This window comes from Pantherophis guttatus, chromosome 9 (genome assembly GCF_059756535.1).
Source record: "Pantherophis guttatus breed Tessera chromosome 9, ASM5975653v1, whole genome shotgun sequence".
NCBI classification, from domain to species: domain Eukaryota; kingdom Metazoa; phylum Chordata; class Lepidosauria; order Squamata; family Colubridae; genus Pantherophis; species Pantherophis guttatus.
The window spans coordinates 12,375,114-12,401,536 of NC_142071.1; the positions used below are offsets into that span (position 1 = coordinate 12,375,114).

Genomic DNA, 26,423 nt, shown 5'->3' on the forward strand with positions numbered 1-26,423 from the left:
ATATACAAGTAGTGAAAAAAGTTAAGTACCCTGGAGTATATTTAACTTCAAGATGTGTAACAATAAAAGAAGATAATTATTATAAATTAAAACAGCAAATTGAAAGAGATTTGAAAAAATGGAAGAATCTTCAACTATCATTCATGGGACATATTGCACTGATAAAGATGAATATATTACCAAGATTATTGTTTCTATTTCAGACTGTGCCGATAAAAATTGAAAAGACCTATTTTCAATATGTCAATAAGATAATAAGGAAATATATATGGCAAGGGAAAAAGAAAAGAATAAGCATAAGAATGATGCAAGATACAAGATTGAGAGGTGAATTTGGGTTATCAAATTGGGAACTATATTACCAGCCAGCAACTCTGACATGATTGAAGGAATGGGTGGAGTTAAGAAATATAAGGTTGTTAACATTGGAAGGGTATGACTTGCAACTGGGATGGTATGCTTTTTTGTGGTATGGTAGAAATAAGATACACACATATTTTCATAGACACTATGTAAGAAATGCATTGTTATTGCATTTCTTACATAGCATCTCACCGCTGGGTGAGATCATCCGTGGTTTTGGGGTGAGAGTCCATCAGTACGCTGATGACATCCAGCTGTACATCTCTACCCCAAACCACCCCAATGATGCCCTTGATGAAATTATCTAGAAACAGACAAACCTCCTTGCCAATTTCGATATTTTAAAAAATTGGTAAGAGGGTATTGGGGGTTCTCCTAATTAAATAAAGGTATACAGCTGTTTAGATCCTACCTTACCTCATGACATTGGAAATATCCTCTGTATAAGGATCAGTGGAACATATATCAGCTAAAATGAGGCATGCTTCAGCATTACCCATCTGTGTTTCAAAGAAAGAAAGGAGAGAAGAGAAAATACTGAAATATTATGCCTATGTAATAACTAGTCTTATTAATTGTACTATCTATAATTATATTACATGCCTGAAGATATGGTTGTGCTGGTTGACTTGGGGACCAAATTTGGGGGGCGGGGTTCCAAACTGGAAGTGGATACTAGATTGATGTCAGATTCCACCTCCCCCTACTTGCTGTCTGTTCTCCATCCATCTTTTTCGTTATCATACTGATGCATTTATTTTCACTGTGTTCCTTTGCCACTGTTATTATTTACTTCTGTTCATGGTTGGGCCAGGAGGGGGGGTCCCCCTCATAGAAATGTGCCCACCGGGTTTCCATGCATTTCATCAGCCGAGGACCCAGGGTAGGGGTGGGGGGGGGGTGGCGGTCATTGTAAAGGAAGGTCTTGATTCTAGGGAGGCCACTGTACCTCAGATAGCAAGCTGTGAGTCTCTCCTTGTGAAGTGGGGCCATGGGAGGCAGATGGGCCTGCTGGTTGGGTACCTGGCTCCTTGCTGCATGGCAGCGGCCCTGCCCGAGCTCCTCAACATTATAGCCGGGATGGCGGTTGATACCCCCAGGCTTTTAGTCATGGGGGATTTCAACCTGCCGTCCATCGGTGAAGTGTCTGAGGTGGCTCGGGAGTTCATGGCTTTCATGATGGCCATGGACCTGACCCAGTTAATTCAGGGCCCCACTCACACAGGAGGAAACACACTGGACTTGGTTTTCGTCTCTGGTCAGTGGTTGAATGGCCTAGATACAGGGGATATAGCCATTGAACTCTTGTCATGGTCAGACCATTCTCTCCTTAGACTTGACTTTCTGACCGCTACACCCCACCGCAGGGAGGCGGAACCGACCAGGTGGTTCCGCCCCAGGATCCTGATAGGTTCTGAATGGAGCTTGGGCCATTTCCTGAGACTCTGGCTCACGACTCGACAGAAGACCTGGTGGCCGCCTGGGATAGGGCGGCCACTGGTGCTTTAGATCGGGTCGTGCCTTTGCGGCCTGTGACCTGATGCCGAATCGGCCCAGCTCCTTGGTTCTCTGAGGAGCTGAGGGGGATGAAGCGCCGGAAAAGACACCTAGAGAGTAGTTGGAGGGCTAGTCGTTCCAAATCTGACTGTACACTAGTGAGGTCTTATATCAAGACCTACTTAGTGGCGATAAAAGCGTCGAAGTGTAACTACTTTTCCACTCTTATCGCGTTGGCAGATAATCGCCCAGCTGCCTTGTTTAGGGTGACCCGCTCCCTTCCCCATCTAGGAGCGCGGGAAGACCCCTTGCAAGGACGTGCTGAGGATTTTGCGCATTATCTGCACGATAAAATCGCTCAGATTTGGGAAGGGTTGGACTCTGACTGGGTGGGTACAGGCGGGTTGTCCGAGATGTGTCTTGAGAATGTTATCTGGGATGAGTTTGACCCTGTGACCCCCGAGGACGTGGGCAGGATGCTGGGGAGGTTGTACACAACCACATGTTTATTGGACCCGTGTTCCTCCTGTTTGATGCTGGCTACCCGGGAGGTTACACGAGGCTGGCTCCAGAAGATTATAAACGCTTCCTTGAGTGAGGGTTTCTTGCCTCCTGACTTGAAAGAGGTGGTGGTGAGGCCCCTCCTCAAGAAGCCCTCTCTGAACCCGGCTGTTTTGGCAAACTATCGTCCAGTTTCCAACCTTCGCTTTTTGGTGAAGGTTGTTGAGAGTGTGGTGGCGCGACAGCTCCCGCAGTACCTGGATGAAACCGTCTATCTAGATCCATTCCAGTCCGGCTTCAAGCCCGGGTACAGCACAGAAACGGCATTGGTCGCGTTGGTTGATGATCTCTGGAGGGCTCGGGACAGGGGTTTCTACTCTGTTCTGGTCCTATTAGACCTCTCAGCGGCTTTTGATACCATCGACCATGGTATCATGCTGCGCCGGTTGGAAAGGTTGGGAGTGGGAGGCAATATTTTATGGTGGTTCTCCTCCTATCTCTCCGACTGGTCGCAGTCCATGTTGCCTGGGGGGCAGAGGTCGACCTAAAGGCACCTGGTTTGTGGGGTGCTGCAAGGGTCGGTCCTCTCACCTCTCCTGTTCAACATTTATGTGAAGCCGCTGGGTGAGATCATCCATGGTTTTGGGGTGCAGTGCCATCTGTATGCTGATGACACCCGGCTGTACATCTCCACCCCAGACCACCCCAACGATGCCCTTGAAGTGATGTCCCGGTGCCTGGAGGCTGTGCGGGTCTGGATGGGGAGGAACAGGCTCCGACTCAACCCTTCCAAGACTGAGTGGCTGTGGTTGCCAGTGTCCCGATATAGTCAGCTGGTGCCACAGAGAGGGTGCGTAACTTGAGTGTCCTCCTGGATGCACGGCTGTCTTTAGAAGAGCATATGACGGCCGTGGCCAGGGGGGCTTTCTATCAGGTTCACCTGATACGCCAATTGCGCCCCTTTCTGGATCGGGACTCCTTATGCACAGTCACTCATGCCCTCGTCACTTCTCGGCTGGACTACTGCAACGCTCTCTACATGGGGATCCCCTTGAGGAGCACTCGGAGGCTCCAACTGGTGCAGAATGCGGCCGCGCGGGTACTTATGGGGGCGACATGGCGCTCCCATGTGACACCTCTCCTGCACAAGCTGCATTGGCTTCCAGTGGTCTTCCGGGTGCGCTTCAAGGTATTGATTCTCATCTTCAAAGCGCTCCATGGCTTAGGGTCCGGTTATTTACGAGACCACCTTCTGCCACAGATATTCTCCCACCGGCCAATACGCTCCCACAGAGAGGGCCTCCTCGGGGTGCTGTCAGTCAGGCAATGTCGGCTGGTGACCCCCCGGGGAAGAGCCTTCTCTGTGGGGGCACCCGCCCTCTGGAATGAGCTACCCCCAGGGATACGACTGATCCCGGACCTCCGGACCTTCCGCCGGGCCCTGAAGACTTTTTTATTTCTGCAAGCCGGGCTGGGTTAAAAAAAAAAAAATTGGTGAATTTTATGGGTAAGGGGTTTTTAAATTGAGGGAACCCAAAGAAAAATTTAATTTTGTTTTATACTATTTTAATGTTTATATTGCATGTTTTTTAATTTTGGCTGTTCACTGCCCCGAGTCCCTCAGGAGAGGGGGCGGTATAAAAATTTAATAAATAAATAAATAAATAAATAAATAAATAAATAAATAAATAAATAAATAAATAAATAAATAAATGTCTTTTCATTTTTATTCCTTTTTATTATTGTAAACTGCCTAGAATAACCCCATGGTGAGATAGGTGGCAAATAAATTTAACAAACAAACAAACAAACAAACAAACAAACAAACAAACAAACAAACAAACTGTATTTTCCAAGAAAACTAAATAGAATTGCAACTCATGCCAGGCAGATATATTGTCATATTTCTTCATGCTTGCTTTTATTTCATTTGCTGGAAAAACAATTCTTCCCAATAACTATGTTTATGATGGAGTTACAGTGTTCTTCTTATCTGAATTACATGGTGGTCAGAAGTGTGTGTGAATGTCCTGCCCTTATTATATAACCCCAACACTTCATTTGGCATCTTCCCTGGCTTCCAAGACTTCTTTGAAATGCAAAGAGAAGATATTCAGCAGGAGTTCTTCCTGTCCAGACATTCTTTTTCTCACTACCGTAAATCTGGTATAGGATATCACTATAATCTAAAGGTTATATATGTGCAACTGTAACCGTATTCTCAATTTACAGAAATGTATTTGATAATCCTTCCTTTGACAGACTGACATGGTGTCAGATTTGAAAGCCATTTTTTACCTTTGAGCCTTCAGGCCTGCCTCATGGTGCTTTCAGAGGTATAAAGCACGAGTTGCTTCTATGTAAGTATAGCTTGTATAATTTAAGGCAGAATATCTATGGAGATTCTTAGTCATCCAGGTAATGGTTGTTCCAAACATGCTTTTTCAAGAGGCAACTTTGCAATTAACATCCATTGTGCATGATCAGTACATCTGTTAGATATACCGTATTTTCTGGCGTATAAGACGACTTTTTAACACATGAAAATCTTCTCAAAAGTCGGGGGTCGTCTTATACGCCGGTGTCGTTCTCCTGTAACCAGGCAGACTAGCCTGAAAGGCTCTGACGAGCCTTAAATGGCTCTGGCGATCCCAGCTCTGACGATCCCAGCTCTGACCATCTCAGCTGAGTTCCCTGCAACTCAGCTGGGATCGCCAGAAACCATGTAAAAGGAAAAAAGTTTTTTCCCTTTTACTCTGAGGATCCCAGCTCTGACGATCCCAGCTGAGTTCCCTGCAACTCAGCTGGGATGGCCAGAGCCATGTAAAAGGGAAAAAGTTTTCCCCCTCCAGCTTGCAACGCTTGCCTTGCTTTGCTTGCCTGAATCTATTCAGGCAAGCAAGCAACTCCCTGCCTGCAATCAAGCAAGGAGGGAGTTGTGGACTTCAACTCCCAGAATTCCTCAGCCAGCAAAGCAAAGCTGGCTGAGGAATTCTGGGAGTTGAAGTCTACAAGTCTTAAAGTTGCCAAGGTTGGAGACCCCTGTTCTATTGGGTAAGTTCTTTTCCCCTTTGGGAGCTTTAAAAAAAATAGTCAATTGGGGTTTTTTTAGTTGTTCTTTTTTAGACCTAGCCATTTAAAGTTTAGGAAGTTTTAAATTTAGCTTTCATATAAAAATAAAAATAAAATAAAATAAAATAATATTTGTGCAGCTTTCTGAGATTTAGTGTGTTTCTGTAGTGTTTCACTCCAACTACACAAACACACAAAATCTCACAAAGCTGTATGTGGAATTTTGTGTGTGTAAAGTGTGAAAGTTGGTTTTTTGGACTTTTTGTGGCTGTGTGAGGTTCCTGCTTGTTGCAGGGGCCATTTTGGGTCTAGCACAGCTGCTTTTACATTGTAGGTGAGCCAGTTGATGTTTTTTAATTTTTATTTGGTGTGCATTGGAAGAGGGGTAGTCTTATATGGTGAGTATAGCCCAAACCCTATATTTTAACAGGAAAAGTTGGGGGTCGTCTTATACGCCCAGTCGTCTTATACGCCGGAAAATACGGTAGTTAGTGAAGAAAAAAGTGACAAGTTCTGTCACTCCATGTGCAAAGTCTTAGTGATATTAATGGGAGAATAATCTTCTCTAGCATTTTACTGCAGAAGCCAGTTTTAGGGATTACAGTATACACAGGCACACCAAATCCTCCTTCAACATGTATGTCTGACAAAGAATCATCTATCCCAGTCTGTCTAATGTTTATACAGGACTGTAATATACCATCAAATGCTATCCTTACGTTAACTCTCAGAAGATCCTTATTATTCATAACAGAACCTTGGAAAAAACTGGTATATGCAGTGTAACATCTGAATACAGTTTCTAGTTCCAGAGAGGGAGGGTTTCTATATTTGGAGAGAGAAGAAAACCAACTATTAATTCTTGAGAAAATAATTATTCTTCCATATAGCTACCTATGGGAGGTACAGATCTTGCATATATGTTCAGTGACTACTTGAGTCATGCAGCCTTAGATTTATTGTTGTGATCTAACTCTATGTAATCCTGCTATTCCAAAGCACTCTGTCCAAAGAGTAAATCCCGTTAAACAGGATGGAAGTTGTTTCAGTTTCCAAAAACATAGAAATATGTAAAGCAATGTTCTATGGCTTTATTGGCTGTATGTTTGACAACACTCTGCTTGTGTATATTAACACAAATGTGTAATGCTCCTTCATAAGAAGATGACACTTCATCAACTCAGAGGCTTACTTTGGGAAGGGATAAATCAGAGGTTTTCTTTGGGAAGGGGGAAGAACTATAATTCTCCAACCCTGTCATACATACTTAAAGACAGCCTAAGAAGGACAATGCATTTAAACTAGTGCCTTTCCAGGGAAATATTTTTCCCTGGAAAGGCACTAGTTTAAATGCATTGTCCTTGCATTTAAACTGCATTTAAACTACAAATAAACTGTATTTATTTCAGTTCAAACTTACCAGTCTGGAGGGTCTAGGACAGGGGTGTTAAACTGGATTTCTTCAAGGGCTGGATCATCATTGTAATTCTCCTCCACAGGATGGCTGGGAGGTGGGGGGAGTGGGGAGAGACAGAATGGATGCCTCCTGCAGCACTCTGCCAGCCAAAATGAGGCACTGGGAGACTGTTTTGGCAGGCAGAGTGCGGCAGGAGGCCATCCAGGCCAAAAATGGGGTGTGGCGGGTGCATGTCAGTGGTGGGTTGCTACCAATTCGCCCCGGATTGGGCGAACTGGTAGCAACGGTGGTGGGAGGCTCCGCCTACCCACCCAGATGTCTCTGTGCATGCGCAGAAGCGTCACATATGTGCGCAAGCATGCATGTGCCCACAAGCGAACCACTAGCGATGGGATTTGAATCCCACAACTGGTGCATGTACCCCCCAGTGCCCCATTTTGGCTGCCAGAGGCACTGTGGGCCAATCCTTTGCTATTTCTAAGCTGGCTCTGAGGGCCAGATTTAAGCACCCTGTGGGCCGGATTCAGCCCGCAGGCCTTGAGTTTTACACCCCTGTTCTAGGACAATTGGCTCTAACCAACTTGCCACAGCCAACTCATTATGGCCAACTCTCTGTGGCCAACCTGCCATGGGACAACTCACCACAGGACAAGAATTAAACTAATATCAAAGAAATAGTGGAATAGAGCCATTAAAAAGAGGATGCAAACGGAGGAACAAAATGAAATGTGAATGACAAAAAATAAAATATTTTAAAAAATATTTTAAATGATTAAATTGAATTGTTGAATTGTCCCATGGTGAGTTGGCCATGCCAGAGAGAGTTGTCCCATTCCACAATCTGGAAATGTCCTAACAGGAAAAGCTCCTTCCTTATGACTTCCTTTTGGATATAACTGAAGTATAGGAAGCCAGGGGAGGTAATACAGATTGCTGAAAAGAAGATGGATAGTGAAAGAAGCAGACATCCATTGGTCACCTTAGAACTTTCTTGTCTGTGAGTATTTTACCAAAAATTAACTCCTTCATTTTTAAAACCAAAGTCTCTTTTGTCAAATAGAATCAGTACAATAGGGAACAAATAGAGAAATGCAGGGCTTTTCTTTTCTTTTTTCTTTACTCTTCACAGTGGGTTTATCCACAATTTTTTTTGTTGCATTTTCCTGGTTTGGAGAAGGAATTGCCTATAGGGTTTAGATAAAATAGCACTGTAATACTTACTCTCCCAGAAAGACTATATCACTGGCAATGTCTCCTTTCTCCTGAGCTAGGAAGTCACTTAAGAAAGCAGTCACACTGCTCAGAGTGATATTGCCACAAACAACAATAAACCTATAGAAAGAAGAGAAGTTCGCTGCTCACTGTTTTGTTTTCAAGAAGCAAGACAAGAATTGGCATCTCACTCATAAAACAGTGGATTTTATTTAACAGTGGTATTTTTGTTATTTTCCAAACTGTTCTGGGAGAAGGTATGCTATAGAAATAAAAATAAACATAACAGCAAATTGGCTATGAGAAGTGCAACCACTGATCAGGGAAAGCGCCAGTGGTGGGTTTCAATTTTTTTTACTATCGGTTCTGTGGGCGTGGCTTGGTGGGCGTGGCTTGGTGGGCATGGCAGGGGAAGGATACTGTAAAATCTCCATTCCCACCCCACTGCAGGGGAAGGTTACTGCAAAATCCCCATTTCTTCCCGATCAGCTGGGACTTGGGAGGCAGAGAATAAATGGGAGTGAGGCCAGTCAGAATTTCTACTACCAGTTCTCTGAACTACTCAAAATTTTCACTACCAGTTCTCCAGAACTGGTCAGAACCTGCTGAAACCCATTTCTGGAATGCGCCTCTTGTGTATTAATAGCTGAAACTGACGTCATTTTTTAATTTGGCTAGGCTATTCTGTTGGTGTTTTTTTAAATGGTGTGTGCTTTTTCAGGTAGGTCAAACCACTTTTGGAATTGAAAAAAACTTTTAAGTTTTAAAGTTAAAGATTTACAATTTAAATGGGTTGGCCTTTAAAGAAACTAGGTTCTACGGTTCCCACGATGGTCATATTCAGAAGAAAACATTCAATAAAATGGTTGTATGCTAACCATGCCCCCAAGTGATTTATAACATTCATAATCATGAATGAGAGAGATGTCAGAATGGTACTTGCCATTTTATTCCTATGGCCTAGCATTGTCCTGAGGTAAATATAGGATATAAGAAATAATGTGAATAAAAGAAATAACCATACCAAGTCAAATACATAAAGTCAGATACATGAACTCTGAAAAACCTTCTCTATTGAACCCTGAAAGACCCTCTCTATTCACATTATTATAAGAGAGAAACGTGCTTGTTAGAGGCAGCTGAACTTCATTATTGGCAATAGATCTTCTGAGAGGACTTAGCTGTCATCCATCAGGAAAGCTAAGAATGGTGTTCTGGTGAATGACAGACTCGGATAAAGAGAAGAAGCTAAGCAATTAGTTCATGGATTTCCTCATAATTACTTGACCTATGACACTGTGTCAAACACACTGATCCTATATATCTTCTTAATAGAATCAAACCTACGGAAATACAGATATATGTGAACATCTGAAAGGACATACATGGGAAACAGAAAGTTACTTATTGTTTAAAGTATAGCCATAAATTTCTGTATTTAAACATTACAGCACTTAAAGGAAAGTTGTAAACTATAAAGTGATGGGTTAGTAAAGTTGTAATGGTTTAATAATTAGTAAAATGATGGAGTAGTAAAAATGTGTAGCTAAAATAATTTTATTAACTAGCATGTAATGGTTTGGTAATTAGTAAAGTGTAATGTAAGTATAATGTATTTATAATGTAACCATATATGGAAGCCGGAAGGGCTCATAGAACTCCTTGTCTTGAAAACATATATAAATCGTGAAATCATAACTCGTCTTTGTTCAGTTTTGCAAGAACCAAACACTGCACTGAACCTTTGCGCAAATAAATGCATCTGTCTGACCCAGGAATGTTTTCCAGCCTTTCATTTCTATAACAGTCCTGTGATCCCTGAATACCTCATGCTTATAATGCAGACAATATATTTTGGAAAGAAAAAGAACTGAGCTCAAGAAAGGTTGATACTTGTAAATATGTGATAGGGAAGAAGAAGATAAGGATCCTCCTTGTTTCAATGCATAACAATACAGCAATTAAAACTGGAATTCCAGTCTAAAGTAAACTAAATCTCAAGGCACAGTGGCTCAGTGTCTTAATGAAATTGGAGATGATCTCAGTTCTGGTGGTTCAAATCCCAAGCACTGCATATCAAGGTGAGCTTCTGTTACTCAGCTTAGCTTCTATCCATCTAACAGTTCAAAAGCATGTTCATTTCAGGAGGGAAATGAGTGGTGCTCTGTGAAGGCAGTTAGATTCCTGACAGTTCTGAACCTTCCCATTTGCAGTGCTTGTTTGCGAGGCAACTCCAGGAAGAGGGGAGGCAAGAGTGAAATGCTCCTGGTTCGGACCGGATCAGCCGATCCATTAGCGATGGCAGTGGGTAGTTCGGAGAACTAGTAGCAAAAATCCCTGCCTCCCCCCATGCCCACCCAATCGCTCAGTCCCCACTTGCCCACTTGGCAGCTTGCTGCTTCTTTTGGGCTCGCTCGCTTTTCCGGACTTGCTTCGCCTGCTGCAATCAATTACATCAGCTAGGAACTCAATCTGCCTGCCTGCAATCAATCCAATCGGTGAGCAACTCAATCTGCCTGCCTTGTGCCTTCAATTTGGTAAGTAACTGGGGGGTTTTTTTGTGGGGGAGGGAAGCTTTAAAAAATAGTTATTTGGGTTTTTTTAGGATTTTTTTTTAGACAAAGCAATTTAAAGTTAAGGAAGTTTTAAATTTATCTGCTTTTATCTAAAAATATAAATAAAATAAAATAATAAAATAAAATATTTGGGCAGCTTACTGAGATTTGGTGTGTTTCTGTAGTGTTTCACTCTAACTACACAAACACACAAAATTTCACAAAGCTGTATGTGGCATTTTGTGTGTGTAAAGTGTGAAAGTTGGTTTTTGAGCTTTTTGTGGCTGTGTGAGGTTCCTGCTTGTTGCAGGGGTCATTTTGGGTCAAGTGCAGCTGCTTTTACATTGTGTGTGAGGTCAGTTGTGTTGTGTGTGTGTAAAGTGTGAAAGTTGGTTTTTGGTACCTCTTATTGTTTTGTGTACTTTGTTTATTATTTTTATTATTTATTATTATTGGCCACGCCCACCCGGTCACCTAACCACCAAACCACATCCACTGGGTCACCTGACCACCAAGCCATGCCCACCAATTAAGCCACGCCCACAGAACCGGTAGGAAAAATTTTTAGATTTCACCCCGGGGGGGGGAGGGGCTGTGTGATGCTGCAGGAAGAGCCACTTGTCTGTCTCTCTGGTATGAAGCCACTTTACCCTCCTGTAGTACACCTTGGGAAACACACAAGCATGTCCTGTAAAGTGGTTGGTATCTTGGCAAGCCAAACTACTACTCTGTAGTAGCATTGTGATTTCCTGGCTACTGTAATAATACCACTAATAATAACTAAATCCTCATTTCAAGGATGGAAGGATACATCACAACTGATCTTGCTTTCTTCCTTAGCTTTGCAAATTTCAAAATGAAATAAAATCAAAAATATCTTAAAATGTGCAGTCATTCTGATGCATGCCCCTCTTAAATCATTTATTTTCCCTGTTTCCAAACAGGGCTGTCTGATATAGTTTCTCTCTCTCTGTCTCTCTGTGTGTATATGTTTGTGTGTGTCTGTGTGTATGTATGTATGTATGTATGTATGTATGTATATGTATATGTATATGTATATGTATATGTATATGTATATGTATATGTATATGTATATGTATATGTATATGTAAAGAGCCGAGGTGGCGCAGTGGTTAGAGTGTAGTACTGCAGCTACTTCAGCTGACTGCTAGTTCAGCAGATCAGCGGATCAAATCTCACCGGCTCAAGGTTGACTCAGCCTTCCATCCTTCCGAGGTGGGTAAAATGAGGACCCAGATTGTTGGGGGCAATATGCTATTTAGTATACTGTCTTTGGTTTAAGCTGCCCAGAGTCCTCGGAGAGTGGGTGGCATAGAAATATGAATAATAAATAAATAAATAAATAAATAAATATGCATATGCATATATATGTATGTATCTATCTGTCTGTCTGTCATCTGTCTGTCTGTCTGTCTGTCTATCTATCTATCTATCTATCTATCTATCTATCTATCTATCTATCTATCTATCCTTCCTGTTGGTGCAGTGGTTAAATGCAGTATTGCAGGCTAATTCTGCTCACTGCCAAGAGTTCTACCCTGACCAGGTCAAGGTTGAGTCAGCTATCCATCCTTCTGAGGTAGTAAAATGAGCACCCAGATTGCTGGGGTCAGTATGTCTGTAACCCACTTAGAGAGGGCTGTAAAGCACTATGAAGCAGTATATGTCTGTTATTACTACCTTTTTATAGAGTTTTATTCACAAAGCAAATGTGTTTGTATAGTCATGTTTTTTTCCAGTTTGGAAATCATATGTAATAGTTATTCATTTATTTATAAAAAATATCTTCCACTTTGTCCCCCTTTAAAAGAATCCCAAAGCAAGGAACATATTTTGCTTTCTTGCAGTAAATTTGACTATGATGCTGGATTAACACATCTCTTGTTTTTACAAAATACATTATGAGGCAGTGTGGTGCAATAGTTATAATATCGTTAGATAATGAATGCCAAGTTCATCCTACCCCTACTGAATGATAACTCTCTTTGTTTCAATACAATCTACCTCAAATGATTATTTTTATGAGGAGGAAAAAATAGGATGGTCTATGATGATTGCAAGGTTGGTTAATGAATAAAACCTGATTTCTGAAATGAACTATTATCTCAGTTTGCATAATACTTTAAACTATCCAAACAACAATGTTAGTACAAAAGCACCAACCATGTCTAACAATAATAAAGCTTAATATGGTATTTAAATATTGGGCCTGGTTGATTAAGTATATCATGTGAAAAAACTCAGTCATTTGGAATAAATGTCCAAATTAAGAACTATAAAAATGCAAGGAGGATAACATAAAGATTACTTACTTTCTGCCTTTCACATATACATAGGAACCCATGTAGACTCTTCTGCTTCCAACAATGTCTACTATCTCAGGCACCAAATTTGCAAAGAGGATCTAGGCAATGGGAACCCAGTTTCAATAGTTTTCCAAGATTCATATAAAATGGTTTTTTTTCCCACAGCAACTCAAAATGAATCAACGATTGACAAGAAACAATGGATGGAAACTAATCAAAGAGAGAAGCAACCTAGAACTAAGGAGAAATTTCCTAACAATGAGAACAATTAATCAGTGGAACTGCTTGCCTTCAGAAGTTTGGATGCTTCCAACATTAGAGGCTTTTAAGAAGAGATTGGACAGCCACTTGTGTGGAATAATGTAGGGCCTTGAGCAGGGGGTTGACCTAGAAGACCTCTAAGGTCCCTTCCAACTCTATTATTCTATATCAGGAAAAGTGCATATTCATTTTTAAAAATAATAATAATAATGGATAATTCAGTAATTAGCCTTTTCCAACCTATTCTCCAAATTAATGGACTAGAGTTCCCAGAACTCAGACTTAGTATGACAGTTTACTTATTTAAATTTATTGTCAACCCAAATCCAGTGAAATCTAGTATAACTGTTGTCTGTGAAGTTTTGGAATTGTAACCCAAGAGATCCGGTAACCAGATTGGAGCAAGACAGCAGACCCAATTAAGTACAGCAAAATGCACAAACTGGAAATTATTTCTATCTTAAATTATACATTAGATTTGAATCTGTTTCCTCTGGAAGGAAAAGAGCAACATGTAAATTTGAGGTTTGCACCAATTCATTCTTATAATAATAAAACATGGAATGTTTCAGCCTCAACCTGTTACTATATACCACTTTCTTCTGGCTGTTACATTGAGAGGAATTGTTTGCAGTTGTTATTAGCCATTCATAGGAAAAAAGAGGAATAACAAATATTTATAGATGAAAATAAAACCCACCCTCTATTCCTAAGAGTAACTAGTCCATCAAACAGGTAAAGTAAACTGTGAGTTTCAGTTTCTTTTTTCCAATATTACATCAGTTTCTTGTTAGACTTATTTGGCTAGGCCTGTGATGGCAAACCTATGGCACGCGTGCCACAGGTGGCACGCGGAGCCATATCGGTGGGCATGTGAGCGTTGCCTTAGCTCAGCTCTGGCACGCGCATCTGATTTTCGGGCTTTCCGGGCCCACCGGAAGTCAGCAAACGGGCCATTTCCAACCTCCGGAGGGCCTCTGTGGGGGTTGGGGAAGACCCGTTTTCGCCTTCCCCAAGATCCTAGAAAGCCTCTGGAGCCCGGGGAGGGCGAAAAACGGGACTTCCGGTCTTACCGGAAGTCGGCAAATGGGCCGTTTCCGGCCTCCAGAGGCTTTCTTAGAGCATGGGGAGGGTGAAAAATGGGCCTACCAGGCCCACTATGCCATTGCGTGACAAAAGCAGGGGGGGACGCGGGGGATGTGTGTCATGCGGGCATGCGCAGGGGGGCGGGGCACATTGAATTATGGGCATGGGCACATGCACACACGACCCCCCCACGCTCCCCCCACTTTTGGCAAGCAATGGCAAAAAGGTTAGCCATCACTGGGCTAGGCTATATAAAGACTAGGTGTGTGTGTATGTGTATGTGTGTGTGTGTTAACAAAGTACAATGTTTGTATGGTTTGCATCAGTATATATTTCCTGCAGTTTTCCTCTTACACTTACAATAGAGTGCAATTTTTAAAATAGAAAGTTGTGCTGCAACATTTGTAGAAATATTATCTTTGAACGATTACTAGTTTCAGGATCTGAATATTGGTTTGAAAATGAAAAGAAATGGTAAATTTGTATTAAAATGCCCATCAAATTTTCCCTCAAATCATAAACGTGGCATAAGGAAATTGGCAGTGGGTACAATACATCCATTTGGTGATTTCTCAACAATATCCAGGCCCACCTGGGTGAGCTGTGGTGGCACAGTAATTAGAATACAGTATTGCAGGCTAAAGCTGCCGACAGCCTGGAGTTCAATTCTTACCAGCTCAAGCTTGACTCGACCGTCCATCCTTCCAAGGTCAATAAAATGAGGACCCAGATTGTTGGGGGCAATATGGTTACATTCTAAATCACTCAGAGTGTGCTATAAGGCACTATTGAGTAGTATATAAGTCTAAGCACTATTGCTATCTCTAGAATATCTGGCATAACTCAAAATCTTTAAATATACTGTATATTGATTTTGATTTATAGTTGCTCCGTTTTTTATTCTTTTTTCAGCACCTTTTAAAAAGGGTAGAAATTGTGCTTGAACATACTTATTTACAAGCAACATGATTCTATTGATCATATGGGAAAACTTCTAATATTCCTGATCAACTCTATTGATCACAGAGCAAGATTCCATTATTCCTTATTGTCCATAGTGAAATATTATTCTATTATTGCTTACTTTTCTCTATAAGTGGCACCCCCGCTGTTCTTTAGATTCTCACAATTTCACTGCTGCCACTCTCTGCCATCAGGCTCCACCTCTCAGGCAGCTTTTATGGCAACAAAAATATATGAAGTGAAGCTGACTTAAATGTTCTGTGTTCATCCAAACCCAAATACGTTCCTTACCAGACCAGCAACAATGAAGAAAAGTATGAACACACGTCCTATGGTGGTTTGGACCACTACATCTCCATATCCAACTGTAGACATAGTTACCATGATCAAATATAGGCATTCAAAGTAAGTCAAGTTTTGATGATTGCTGTTATATACCCAGGGATCGCCAGAATTCTCTATCTGTATAATAAATAGTACAATGTAAGAACTGTGGCCAATATAGCAAGACATTGTCATTTGCTGACACCATCCTGGTATGCTTGTGATTAAGTCATTGTTAATTGTAAATTAAAAATAATTCAGAGGAAAAATGTTCTTATGTTCAACAACTTTGAACTTCTTTTGCAAATCATCTGTTGAGATTTTTCCTGAATTAACATGATTCTCCTACTCAGAGCTTTCTTTATTATATCCACTGACTAGGTTGGGTGCATTCTAAACTTGAGTTACTCTATTCACACAACATAATATGCTCAAATGGGTAAACTATGCCATAATTGAAGGAGATAGTATAGTTCACACAACATGCTAAATACAGGGACTAGGTTCCTGGACTTCTTGTATGTCACAGATCATTCTCATGAAGTCTGTGTTAATTTCCTTTTATTAGACAAGAAAATTTGATTACATATAATAAAATTGGGTTTATCTACAGCATACTGAATCATACAGTGGCCCAAAAACAGTAACTGTGAAAGGGACCATGGAATCCTAGTGGACAATCACTTAAATATGAACCAGCATTGTGCAGCAGCAGCCAAAAAAGCTAATACAATCCTTGGTTGCATAAACAGAGACATAGAATCAAAATCACTTGAAGTATTAATACTGTTTTATAAAACCTTAGTAAGACCACACCTGGAATACTGCATCTGACCAGGAATACTGGAATACTGACCAGGTTTGGTCACCACGTTACAAAAAAGATGTTGAAACTTTGAAAAAAGTGCAGAGAAGAGCAACTAAAATGATTAAAAGGCCTAGAAGTAAAACATATAAAGAAATGTTGCAGGATTTGGGTATGGCTAGTCTAGAGAAAAGAAGGACAAGGGTGACATGATAGCAGTATTCCAGATTTGACGGGCTGTCACAAAGAAGAGTGGATCAACATTTTCCAAAGCACAAGAGGGCAAGGTAAGAAAAAAAAATGATGGAAATTAATAAAGAAGAGAAGCAACCTGGAATTAAGGAGAAATTTCTTAACAGTGAGAACAATAAACCACTGGAACAGATTGCCTTCAGAAGTTGTGGGTGCTTCATCACTGGATGTTTTCTATGAAGAGACTGGACAGTCACTTGTCTCAAATGGTATAGGTTTCCCTGCTTGAGCAGGTGGTTGGACTAGAACAGGGGTGTCAAACTCGCTTCGTCATGGCAGCATCACGTGATTTATCAGGACTTTTTCCCCCTTCGCTAAACTGGGTGGGGGTGTGGCCAGCACATGATGCATCCAGCCCACAGGCTGCGAGTTTGACACCCCTGGACTAGAAGATCTCCAAGGTCCCTTGGAGCTTGGAGCTCTATTCTGAATTGAACCAAATCTCATTTTTGCCAAGTCTGCTGAGATTTAACATGTTGTGTGAATTATACCATCTCCTTAAATAATGATATAGTTTAGCTACTTGAACATAATATGATGTGTGAATAGAGTAACCATGTTTCACTAATCCAAGTTTAGAATATGCCAACCTATTCAGTGAATATAATAAAGAAAGCATTGAGGAGGAGAATCATGTTAATTCAGGAAAAGCCTCAACAGATGAATTTCAATAGAAGTTCAAAGTTGTTGAACATAAAAACATTTGGGATTTTGAAAACATATTGCAAGCATCACCACAAATGGGTGTCAGGACAGATACAAAATGGCAATAAGTCTGAAATAAGAGCTGTGTAGTCAAGAAGAGATGCTCTTGAATATGCAAATGTTTGGCATGCAATACTCACAAACATCAAATAAAAATTTACAATGTTTCCTATGTTACTGTTTTAAATGAGCCATGGTGGTGTGGTAGTTAGAATGCTAACTCACTGCTCACTGCCAGGAATTCGATCCTGACTGGTTCAAGATTAACTCAGCCTTCCATCCTTCAAAAATTGGTAAAATAAGGATCAAGATTAGAGATGGCTGTAAAGCACTGTGAAGCGATATATAAGTCTAAGTGCTATTACTATTGCTAAAAGAGTCATTGCTAGAGTACGTATTGCAGTCTAATTCTGCTCACTGCCAGGAATTCAGCCCTAACCAGCTCAAGGTTGCCTCAGGCTTCCATCCTTCTGAGATGAGTAAAACAAAGGACCCTGATGGTTGGCGGCAATATGCTGACTCTGTAAACCACTTAGAGAGAGCTGTAAAGCACTATGAAGTAGTATATAAATCTAAGTACTAGTGCTATTGATATTAAACATTCACTGATCACTACTTCTGCCAGCATCTATAGAGCAGGGGTGAAATGCTACTGGTTTGTTCCGGTTCGGGAGAACCGGTAGCAGCGGTGGTGCATGGTTTGGCAAACCGGTAGCGGTGGCAGCACAAGGCTCCGCCCACCCACCCGGACGTCATTACTTCCTGGTTTTAACCAGGAAGTAACCTGTTTTTGACCCTTTGCACATGCGCAGAAGGCTTTGCGCGTGCGCAGAGGGTCTAAAATCAGACGTGAAGATGGCACGTGTGCTCGCTCTGCTCACGTGCATGCACAGGGTGCACACTTCCAAACCAGTAGGGAAGGTAAGTAGATTTCACCCTTGCTATAGAGCAAAAAATCTTGGATCCAATGTAAGTTAATGTCAATTTAAATTAAAAGGTATTTTAGGGAACATCACATGTTAGTATAGAATGCAAGCAGTTTCAAAGTTTTATTTGAATCAAACTACATTCCATCAGGACATCCAGTATAAAATCTGCCTTTACTGTTAAATAACCAGATATTTGCTTTCACTGGTATTTTCATCAGGCATTTTGATACATACCCAGTGAAGAAATCCTGCAGCTGTGAGCCAGGTACTGACAAATACAGCAAGAAGTTTGGACAGCTTGATTGCAGTACTGAACATGCAAAGAGAGGGTTGATATGGATGAGTTTCAAAGGAGTAGGTGCAACATTCACCTCCATTTAATCCTTTGAGGCTCTTCCAAGTGAGGCACATGTTCTTAACTCAAGTAGACATTGATTGATTGATTTATTAATTACATTTCTCATCCTGTTTTTGGCCCTGTAGATCCCACAGTGACCCATGGAGGGAGAAAACTAATAATAATAATATCATAGATACAAGGTTTTCATTCCCCTTTCTGCTACCAAAGGAATCAAGGCATTAGAGATCTTCTATCAGCTCATTGTGGCAGAGTTTGAATTGCTACAATTCAGACAGAGTAGGCAATTTGTCCTAGGTTCTTTGTACTCAATTATTTTAACTTACCCCAGTTTTTTTTAATAAAACACTATTATAGAACAATCTCAGTGGTAGTTATATGTGCCATATAGAATTGTTGGAGTGTTGGAACATCTTCAACTTCTAGAGGCAAGTCATTCCACTGATTAATTGTTGTAATTAGTTGTAATTGTTCTCCTTAGTTTCAGGTTGTTTCTGTTCTTGATGGAAACTGATTAAGGAGAGAACCAATCTGGAACTAAGAAGAAATTTCCTGACAGTTAAACAATTAATTAGTGGAATGACTTGCCTCCATAAGTTGTGGGTGCTCCAACACAGGAGGCTTTTAAGAAGGGATTGGACAATCATTTGTCTGAAATAGTATAAGGTTTCCTGCCTAAGCAAGGGTTTGGACTAGAAGACCTCCAAGGTCTCTTCCAACTCTGTTATTCTGTTTGTAATTTCCCGATGGAGTTGCTGATGCATCAAGAGAAAAATCCCACAATGACTTCCGGTGGCTCCGAGAACACCGATGGATGCTCCTTTAGGAGATCCAGCCCCGTGATTCCGTTAGCCGCTAGAACAGCGAAAATCAGCTGTCTAGCAGCTTGAAGCTCTCCCCCAGGGAAAAAGGGGGAGAGAAGAGCAGAAGGGTCTGGGTAGAGCTCCCCTAGACCCCCAGGGTTTTTTTTTTAAGCCTGGGGTTTGCAGGGTGAGAGCTCCCTGAAAGCTCTTCAGTGCTCCAGATCCGGGACGAGTCTGCTTTATGCAGAACAAGGCGTCGCGAACACACCAGCAATGCAATTTTAAGGATTATAAGAAACTTTGACCTTGGATGCTGGCAGAGCAAAATCAGGAGAACAAAAAATGCAAGTATTGAACTTTAACTCCGTTTAAAAGGGGAAAAAATGGCGCCTGAGGGCGTGAAAATGAAATTTATTAGTGAAAGTGCTTGTTAATGCTTGCAACATTGTTAAAGCTACTGGATTACACATCAAGAAAAAGATTTAAAGTGGAAGTGGAATGGAAAAGACTATGGTATTGACCTCAACTAATTTACACTTTTAAATTGTGTGGAAAATAATCGGACTTATTGACCTGATAGCTGAATAAATACAAAGTGAAAATTGAAATATGGCTGACATCAAGGATGGAGGATCATTATTATATGAGTCAGCAAACTCACAAGTTGTGACTGTAAAGGTTTTACAAGAACTCTTAAATTTTCATACTTCTGTTATATTAGAATCAATTAAAAGGACTGTTCAAAATCAAAACTTGGAGAATAACAATGATTTGCTGGCTGGAAAAGAGGAAGAAATTAACCAGGCTAATGTAACTTTGGAGGATAAAAAAGAGGCTGTCAGGATTAAGATGGAGGTTAGCACACTGGAAACAGAGGTTTTGGTAGAGGCTTCCATGCAATCAACTGAAAAGCAGCAAATAGACTCTTTACTGCAGACTGATAAATTTTACTGTGACAATCCTTGGCTTTACAGACAGAATCAATATTTAAGGAATGAAGTGATTGATTATATAAGCAGGAAGAGTCGAAATGGGGGTTCCAAATTAAAGGAAATAATTCTAAGAAAAGAACGAATTCCAAAGATACATCAACCTCAAATCCAAATTCAAAAATTCTCGAAAATAAAAGCAGGGGGAGGAGCAATGCTGAAGAAGAAAGTATTATTGAAGAAGAAGGACTGGAAAAAATATAGAAAGAAAGGAAGAATGGAAGATTAATTTCTTTTGGGGAGGATCTTAGTAATAAATCTGAAAAGTTTACTGAAATTAGTATTTTTTAAAGTTTATTTTAAAACAATGATATAAAAGAAGTGTTTTATTATATTTAGTTTTGGATATAATTTAAGGGATAGCCTTTTGAGGGTTATATTTTGAAGAATGTTTTATTGAAGTAAAAATGTTTAACTAAAAATGGATAGCTTTTTAAAAGTTATTGAGGTATTAACATGGTTAACTTAAAATTTAATGGATAGTTTCCTGAAAGTTTTGAAATTTATATTTTGAAGAATGAACTCAAGATTTAGAAATAACTTAACCCAATGGATTAACAGTATCTTTAAGGTTATATTCTGAAGAATGTTTTATTGAAGTAAAAAGGCTTAATTAAAATTGGATAGCTTTTTAAAACTTATTGAAGTATTAAAATGGTTAATTTAAAATTTAATGGATAGTTTTTTTAAAAAGTTTTGAAACTTATATTTTGAAGAATGTCTTATTGATGTATTAAGAGATTTTAAAATGTTTAACCTAAGATTATAGTATTTTTAAAAGGTATACGTGACGAAATGTTTAAGTTAGACATAACTTAACTCAATGGATTAATAATATTTTTTTTTAAAAAAAGACATGCTTTAAAGAAAGTTTTAAAATGTTTAATTTAGAATTTTACAAGGGAGTAATGTTGAACAAACAGAAATTGGCAAGTGATTTATGAATGACCAAAGAGGATAAATGTTTCATTTAAAATTTTATTAGGGAGTAATGCTGAAAAAGAAGGTATGGAAAGGATTTTTGTAACAAATGCGAAATGTGATAAGAGAATTTATAAAAGGAAGATTGATGAATAATTTTTAAAAGGGAGTTAAAGAGCGTGAGGGAGTTTTGAATCTTGTAGTAAGTTAGCATATTTTAGCTTATGTTTGTTAAATGTTATACCCTGTTTTTGCTCTGGGAACTTGGGGGGGGGGGCGTGGGGAGGGGAGGGCTGAAGGTTGTGTGGGGATAAAATTGTTGTATAATTTTTAATAAAATAAAAAGATAGATAAATGTATTACTAGAGAAATAAGAAATGTGGGGGAAATGTCATAATAAATGAAATGATAATATTAAGATATGATAAATACTGGAGGAGTAAGAAGAAGACACAAAAGATGTATTCAGATGATACACTGAATGATTGATTATGTATTGTTTGTTTGTTTGTTTATAAAATAAAAAAAACTTTTTAAATTAAAAAAAAGAGAAAATCCCACAAGATGAATCTAATTGAAACCATCAGAGACCCAAGTGTGAAGTATCTTAATCACCCAACTTTTACAGATTTTCCATATCTGTTACAACTCCCATAATTACCCATGAGTTATCTAAACCCAGGGGGAAAAAATCCATGTATAAAAAGTAAAACATTGGATCTATTTTTTTGGTAATGCAAAGGCAGATAACATTGCATTAGTACAACAGATACAACTCCATACTGCAGATGGAGTTATGAGACATATAAGTCTGTTTTGCCCAAACCAGAGTTTGTTTTGACCAACAAGTAGTGGAGAGCAACAAAGGTATGGCAAAGCTCTAACCATGAGCTAGTACAATGGAGAGCAATGAGCAAGCAGTAAAACTGACTTGCAAGGTGGACTGTTGGGAAAACAAGAAAACAGCTGGGAGATGTTAATTGGAGGTAAATTCTGAGAAGATTTGATATGATTCTGGATGAGGTATTTTTGGGGATGTTGAAAGTGAATCAATAGGAGTGGTCTAAATGGGAATTACATGCAGGAAAGTGCAAAATAAAGTTCAGAATGTTGGAGAAGTAGGCAACTCAGGAATAAAAAATATTTTTTTTTAGTGGAAAGTGCAAGTGTGAAAAAAAGAGTGGCAGACCTTGGGGGTGGAGTGAAAAGGGGGATCAGTCTAGAATTGCTATGTAGCTACAAATAAAGTCCAATTTTCCCTGAATGCCGTTACCCTTATCTAACTCTAAATTAGTACTGTTGGTTGACAAGATTCTTGTGCATAGGCTGTAGCAATAAATCAGTTTAATTGAATCTTCACTGGTCTTTTGTACATGCAAGAGGGATTATTAACCTTTGAGAGATACCTGCATAGGAAAATCTGAAGTCAATTTTACTTAGCTAACCTGACCAGAGTTATAAGCCCTCTCTTCAAATTGGGACAAAAGCAGTGGTGGGATTCAATTTTTTTAACAACTGGTTCTGTGGGCGTGGCTTATTTGGGTGGGCATGGCTTGGAGGTCATGTGACCAGGAGGGCGTGGCTAGCTGATCATGTGACCGGATGGCCGTGGCTATGTGTATAGGGACTACTCAGAGGGCTGAAAAAAGTCATTTCTGACCGGTCCTCGCACTTTTGACTGGTCCTCACACTTATGACCATCCTCATATTTATGCCCGTTGCAGTATTCTTAACAACCATGTCACTCATTTCACAACTGCTTCTCTTCAACATGGTGACAAGACAGGGCAAAAAACGTAAAATGTGAGGACAGTCATAAGTGCGAGAACTGGTGAAAAGTGTGAGGACTGGTCAAAAATAACTTTTTCAGCCCTCTGAGTAGTCCATATGCAGATAGGGACTCCCCAGAGGGCTGAAAAAAGTGATTTCTGGCAGTTCCTGATACTTTTGACCGTTCCTCGCACTAATGACTGGTCATAATTTATGCCCATTGCAGCATTCTTAACAACTGTGTCACTCATTTCACAACTGCGGTGCTTTGTGTGACTGGGTGGGCATGGCCAGGTGGTCATGTGGCATCGCTTCTTCGCCCTAATGACAGTTTGTTGCAATGGTCATAAGTGTGAAAAACGGTCATAAGTCACTTTTTCCAGGGCCATTGTAACTGTTGTAAATCAAGGATTACCTTTATAAAAATACAAAAAGCTTCTTTGCTTGCAAAAAGCTGCCCTAAATACCAATCATTAGATTAGAAATACCTGCAAACGAGTTACAAATCAAGGAGGGTGCCAGAGCACCTTGAGGAATTAAAATAGTTAAAATGCAATGATAACTATCAGCAGCCAACTCTTGCTCATAAAGGGAAACCCTTTAGCAAAGAGATCATTTAAACTCTCCAGAATGAAACAAAGGAGCAAACAGAGTATCTGTTGCTTGTTAAACCAATTACCAGAACAAATACACACAGAACTAGTCAGATTCCCAAAGCTGCTTCTTTTCAGGAACAGAGATTAACATTTTTCCTTCCAAACAAAGATGAATAGAGAAAATTATCCCATCACTAAACACAGGATTAAACATCACCAAACACATAATTAAACTTCACCCAAAACCAGTTTTAGACCAAAAGTCAGAAAGAGTATGTAAACTCACATTTGAGTTTACAGCTAGCCAAGAAGTCTTGCTGAATGTCAGTCATCTTGGTTCCTTGTCATTAAAAGCTTCTGCTTCATTATTCAATTATTTCTTCAAAGTGCTGATCATTGCACCCTGGCTGGAAGAACTCCAATAGGGGAGTATTTCCTCCCGAAAGCGGTGTAAAAAGCTTAAAACAACCCTTTCCCTTTAAGAAAGTCAAGCAAAAAAAACTCTCAGAGAACCTCCAGAACCGGAAGTGCCAATAAGACTAGGCATACTGCCAGAGAGGCAGTTTCCTAAACAGGGCAATAAAGATTAGGCTAGGAAACAACACAGAATGTTGTAATTCCTTACAGGATTAACCCTGTAAAGTGGAAAAAAACAAAAGGAGATTTCTTTTAACAACTGGTTCTCCGAATTGCTTAATTACTTAACTACTTAACAACCAGTTCTACCGAACTGGTGCAAACCTGTAGAATCCCACCATTGGACAAAAATATCAACATATTTTGAGCTGGAGACAATTTTGATTTTGTTCTAGCTGACCACTGCACAAAAGCCAGTTGGAAGCAAAAAAGAGAGAGATAGCTTACTAATGACAAAAATAAAAATTGTCTTACCCACTAGTGGTAATTTGGAGGAATTGCAAAATTTTGGGAAGTTCCACCAATCTCAATGCTTTTAAGAAGCGTAAACCTATAAAGAGGAGGAAATGAGGAAATAGGTGAAATTGTGTTTTTTTTTTTTTGTTTGTTTGTTTCTGGTGATTGAAGTATGGCAACAACATTTAGACTGAAATAATGCATACCTATTTAACTAATTTCTAGGTGGTAGATGGTATTATTATCATTTTGCAGAGAATTAAAAGCCAAACACATGTGATATGGGATGGTTGCCATAAATATATATTTGATCACATTTAATGCCACATTAAATACAGTACATTACAGATAATCTGAAGTTACTGAATTCCACAAATACTTGCTAAGTTTGAAACAAAATGGTTCTAGTTTATTAGAAGGAATCCTTTATTCACTGGAAATTCACTTGCCCTTAACAAACATCTCAGACGTTTTAGGGAAAAAATACTATTAATGTTCTCTCTTATTCTTGGGATGTTCTAAAATTTTTTCAAATTTCTCTTAATAGAGTTTTTATGCATACTTTAAACATGGAATTGGGAGAGAATTCTGCTGGTAATATTTGCATTATATCGCTCCTTTATTCTGATTCTCCCTCACCCAGCCTGAAAAAGCTCAATGGAAGAAGGTCCAATTTCCCTGGAAATTTAATGAATTTTTTTGTCTATCTGATGGCATAAAACAAAAGCAATAATGCCACATTCCAACTATGAGGATATTCTTCTGAAAGGAATTTCAAAAGGAAATTATGTTTTCATCGAATTACATAAGAAATAGAAATAGGAAAAAATGCAAGAATTGTTTTCTTAATGGCATTGATTAAAACCTTTCCTACACAACCACTGGAGGAATAGCATTAATGGTGTGAGAAGCCCCCACCCCCTCCTAGAGAATGATATATTTTGGGGAATATTAAAAGAGGTAGAATATTATATTTCCCCAAAGGAGAAATGGAGAAACATGTTCTTAGAGGCAGAAAGCAGCCCCCAGTCTTTCTTTCTTTCTTTCTTTCTTTCTTTCTTTCTTTCTTTCTTTCTTTCTTTCTTTCTACTTACTTACTTACTTACTTACTTACTTACTTACTTATTTATTTATTTATTTATTTATTTATTTATTTATTGAATTTTTATACCGCCCTTCTCCTGAAGGACTCAGGGCAGTGAACAGCCAGGATTAAAATACATACAATATGAAAATTAAAATAATTTAAAAAATAATTAAATCAATTTGGCTCCCCAATTTTAAAACCCCTTACCCATAAAATTAATCAATTAAAATTTTAAGCCAGCCCGGCTTGCTGAAACAAGAAAGTCTTCAGAGCCCGGCGGAAAGTACGGAGGTCCGGGATCAGTCGTATCCCTGGGGGCAGCTCGTTCCAGAGGGCGGGTGCCCCCACAGAGAAAGCTCTCCCCCATTGCTTGACCGATGGCACCCTGAGGAGACCCTCTCTGTGGGAGCATATTGGCCGGTGGGAGGTTATCGATGGCAGAAGGTGGTCTCGTAGATACCCAGGCCCTAAGCCATGGAGCGCTTTAAAGATGAGAACCAAAACCTTGAAGCACCCAGAAGACCACCGGAAGCCAGTGCAGCTTGCGCAGGAGAGGTGTGACATGGGAGCACCATGTCGCCCCCATAATCACCTGTGCGGCTGCATTCTGGACCAGTTGGAGCCTCCAGGTGCTCCTCAAGGGGAGCCCCATGTAGAGAGCATTACAGTAGTCCAGGCAGGAAGTAACGAGGGCATGAGTGACCGTGCATAAGGAGTCCCGATCCAGAAAGGGGCGCAACTGGCATATCAGGTGAGC

At 40.0% G+C, this 26,423-nt stretch overlaps 1 protein-coding gene across 2 annotated transcripts in view; it reads right to left on the reverse strand.

The window, feature by feature from the left end:
* KCNU1 (potassium calcium-activated channel subfamily U member 1) overlaps nt 1-26,423 on the reverse strand; it is a 136,868-nt gene that overhangs the window by 101,204 nt on the left and 9,241 nt on the right. The window contains exons 6-12 of one of the 2 annotated variants that reach the window (XM_034436890.3): nt 24,598-24,673; nt 18,504-18,579; nt 15,546-15,716; nt 12,951-13,042; nt 8,072-8,182; nt 6,153-6,258; nt 781-863 (exon numbers count right to left, since the gene is read on the reverse strand). In XM_034436890.3, the coding sequence (XP_034292781.2) occupies nt 781-863; nt 6,153-6,258; nt 8,072-8,182; nt 12,951-13,042; nt 15,546-15,716; nt 18,504-18,579; nt 24,598-24,673 (715 nt within the window). The remainder of the gene's footprint in view (nt 1-780; nt 864-6,152; nt 6,259-8,071; nt 8,183-12,950; nt 13,043-15,545; nt 15,717-18,503; nt 18,580-24,597; nt 24,674-26,423) is intronic. The other variant, XM_087875660.1, reaches the window with a different exon arrangement.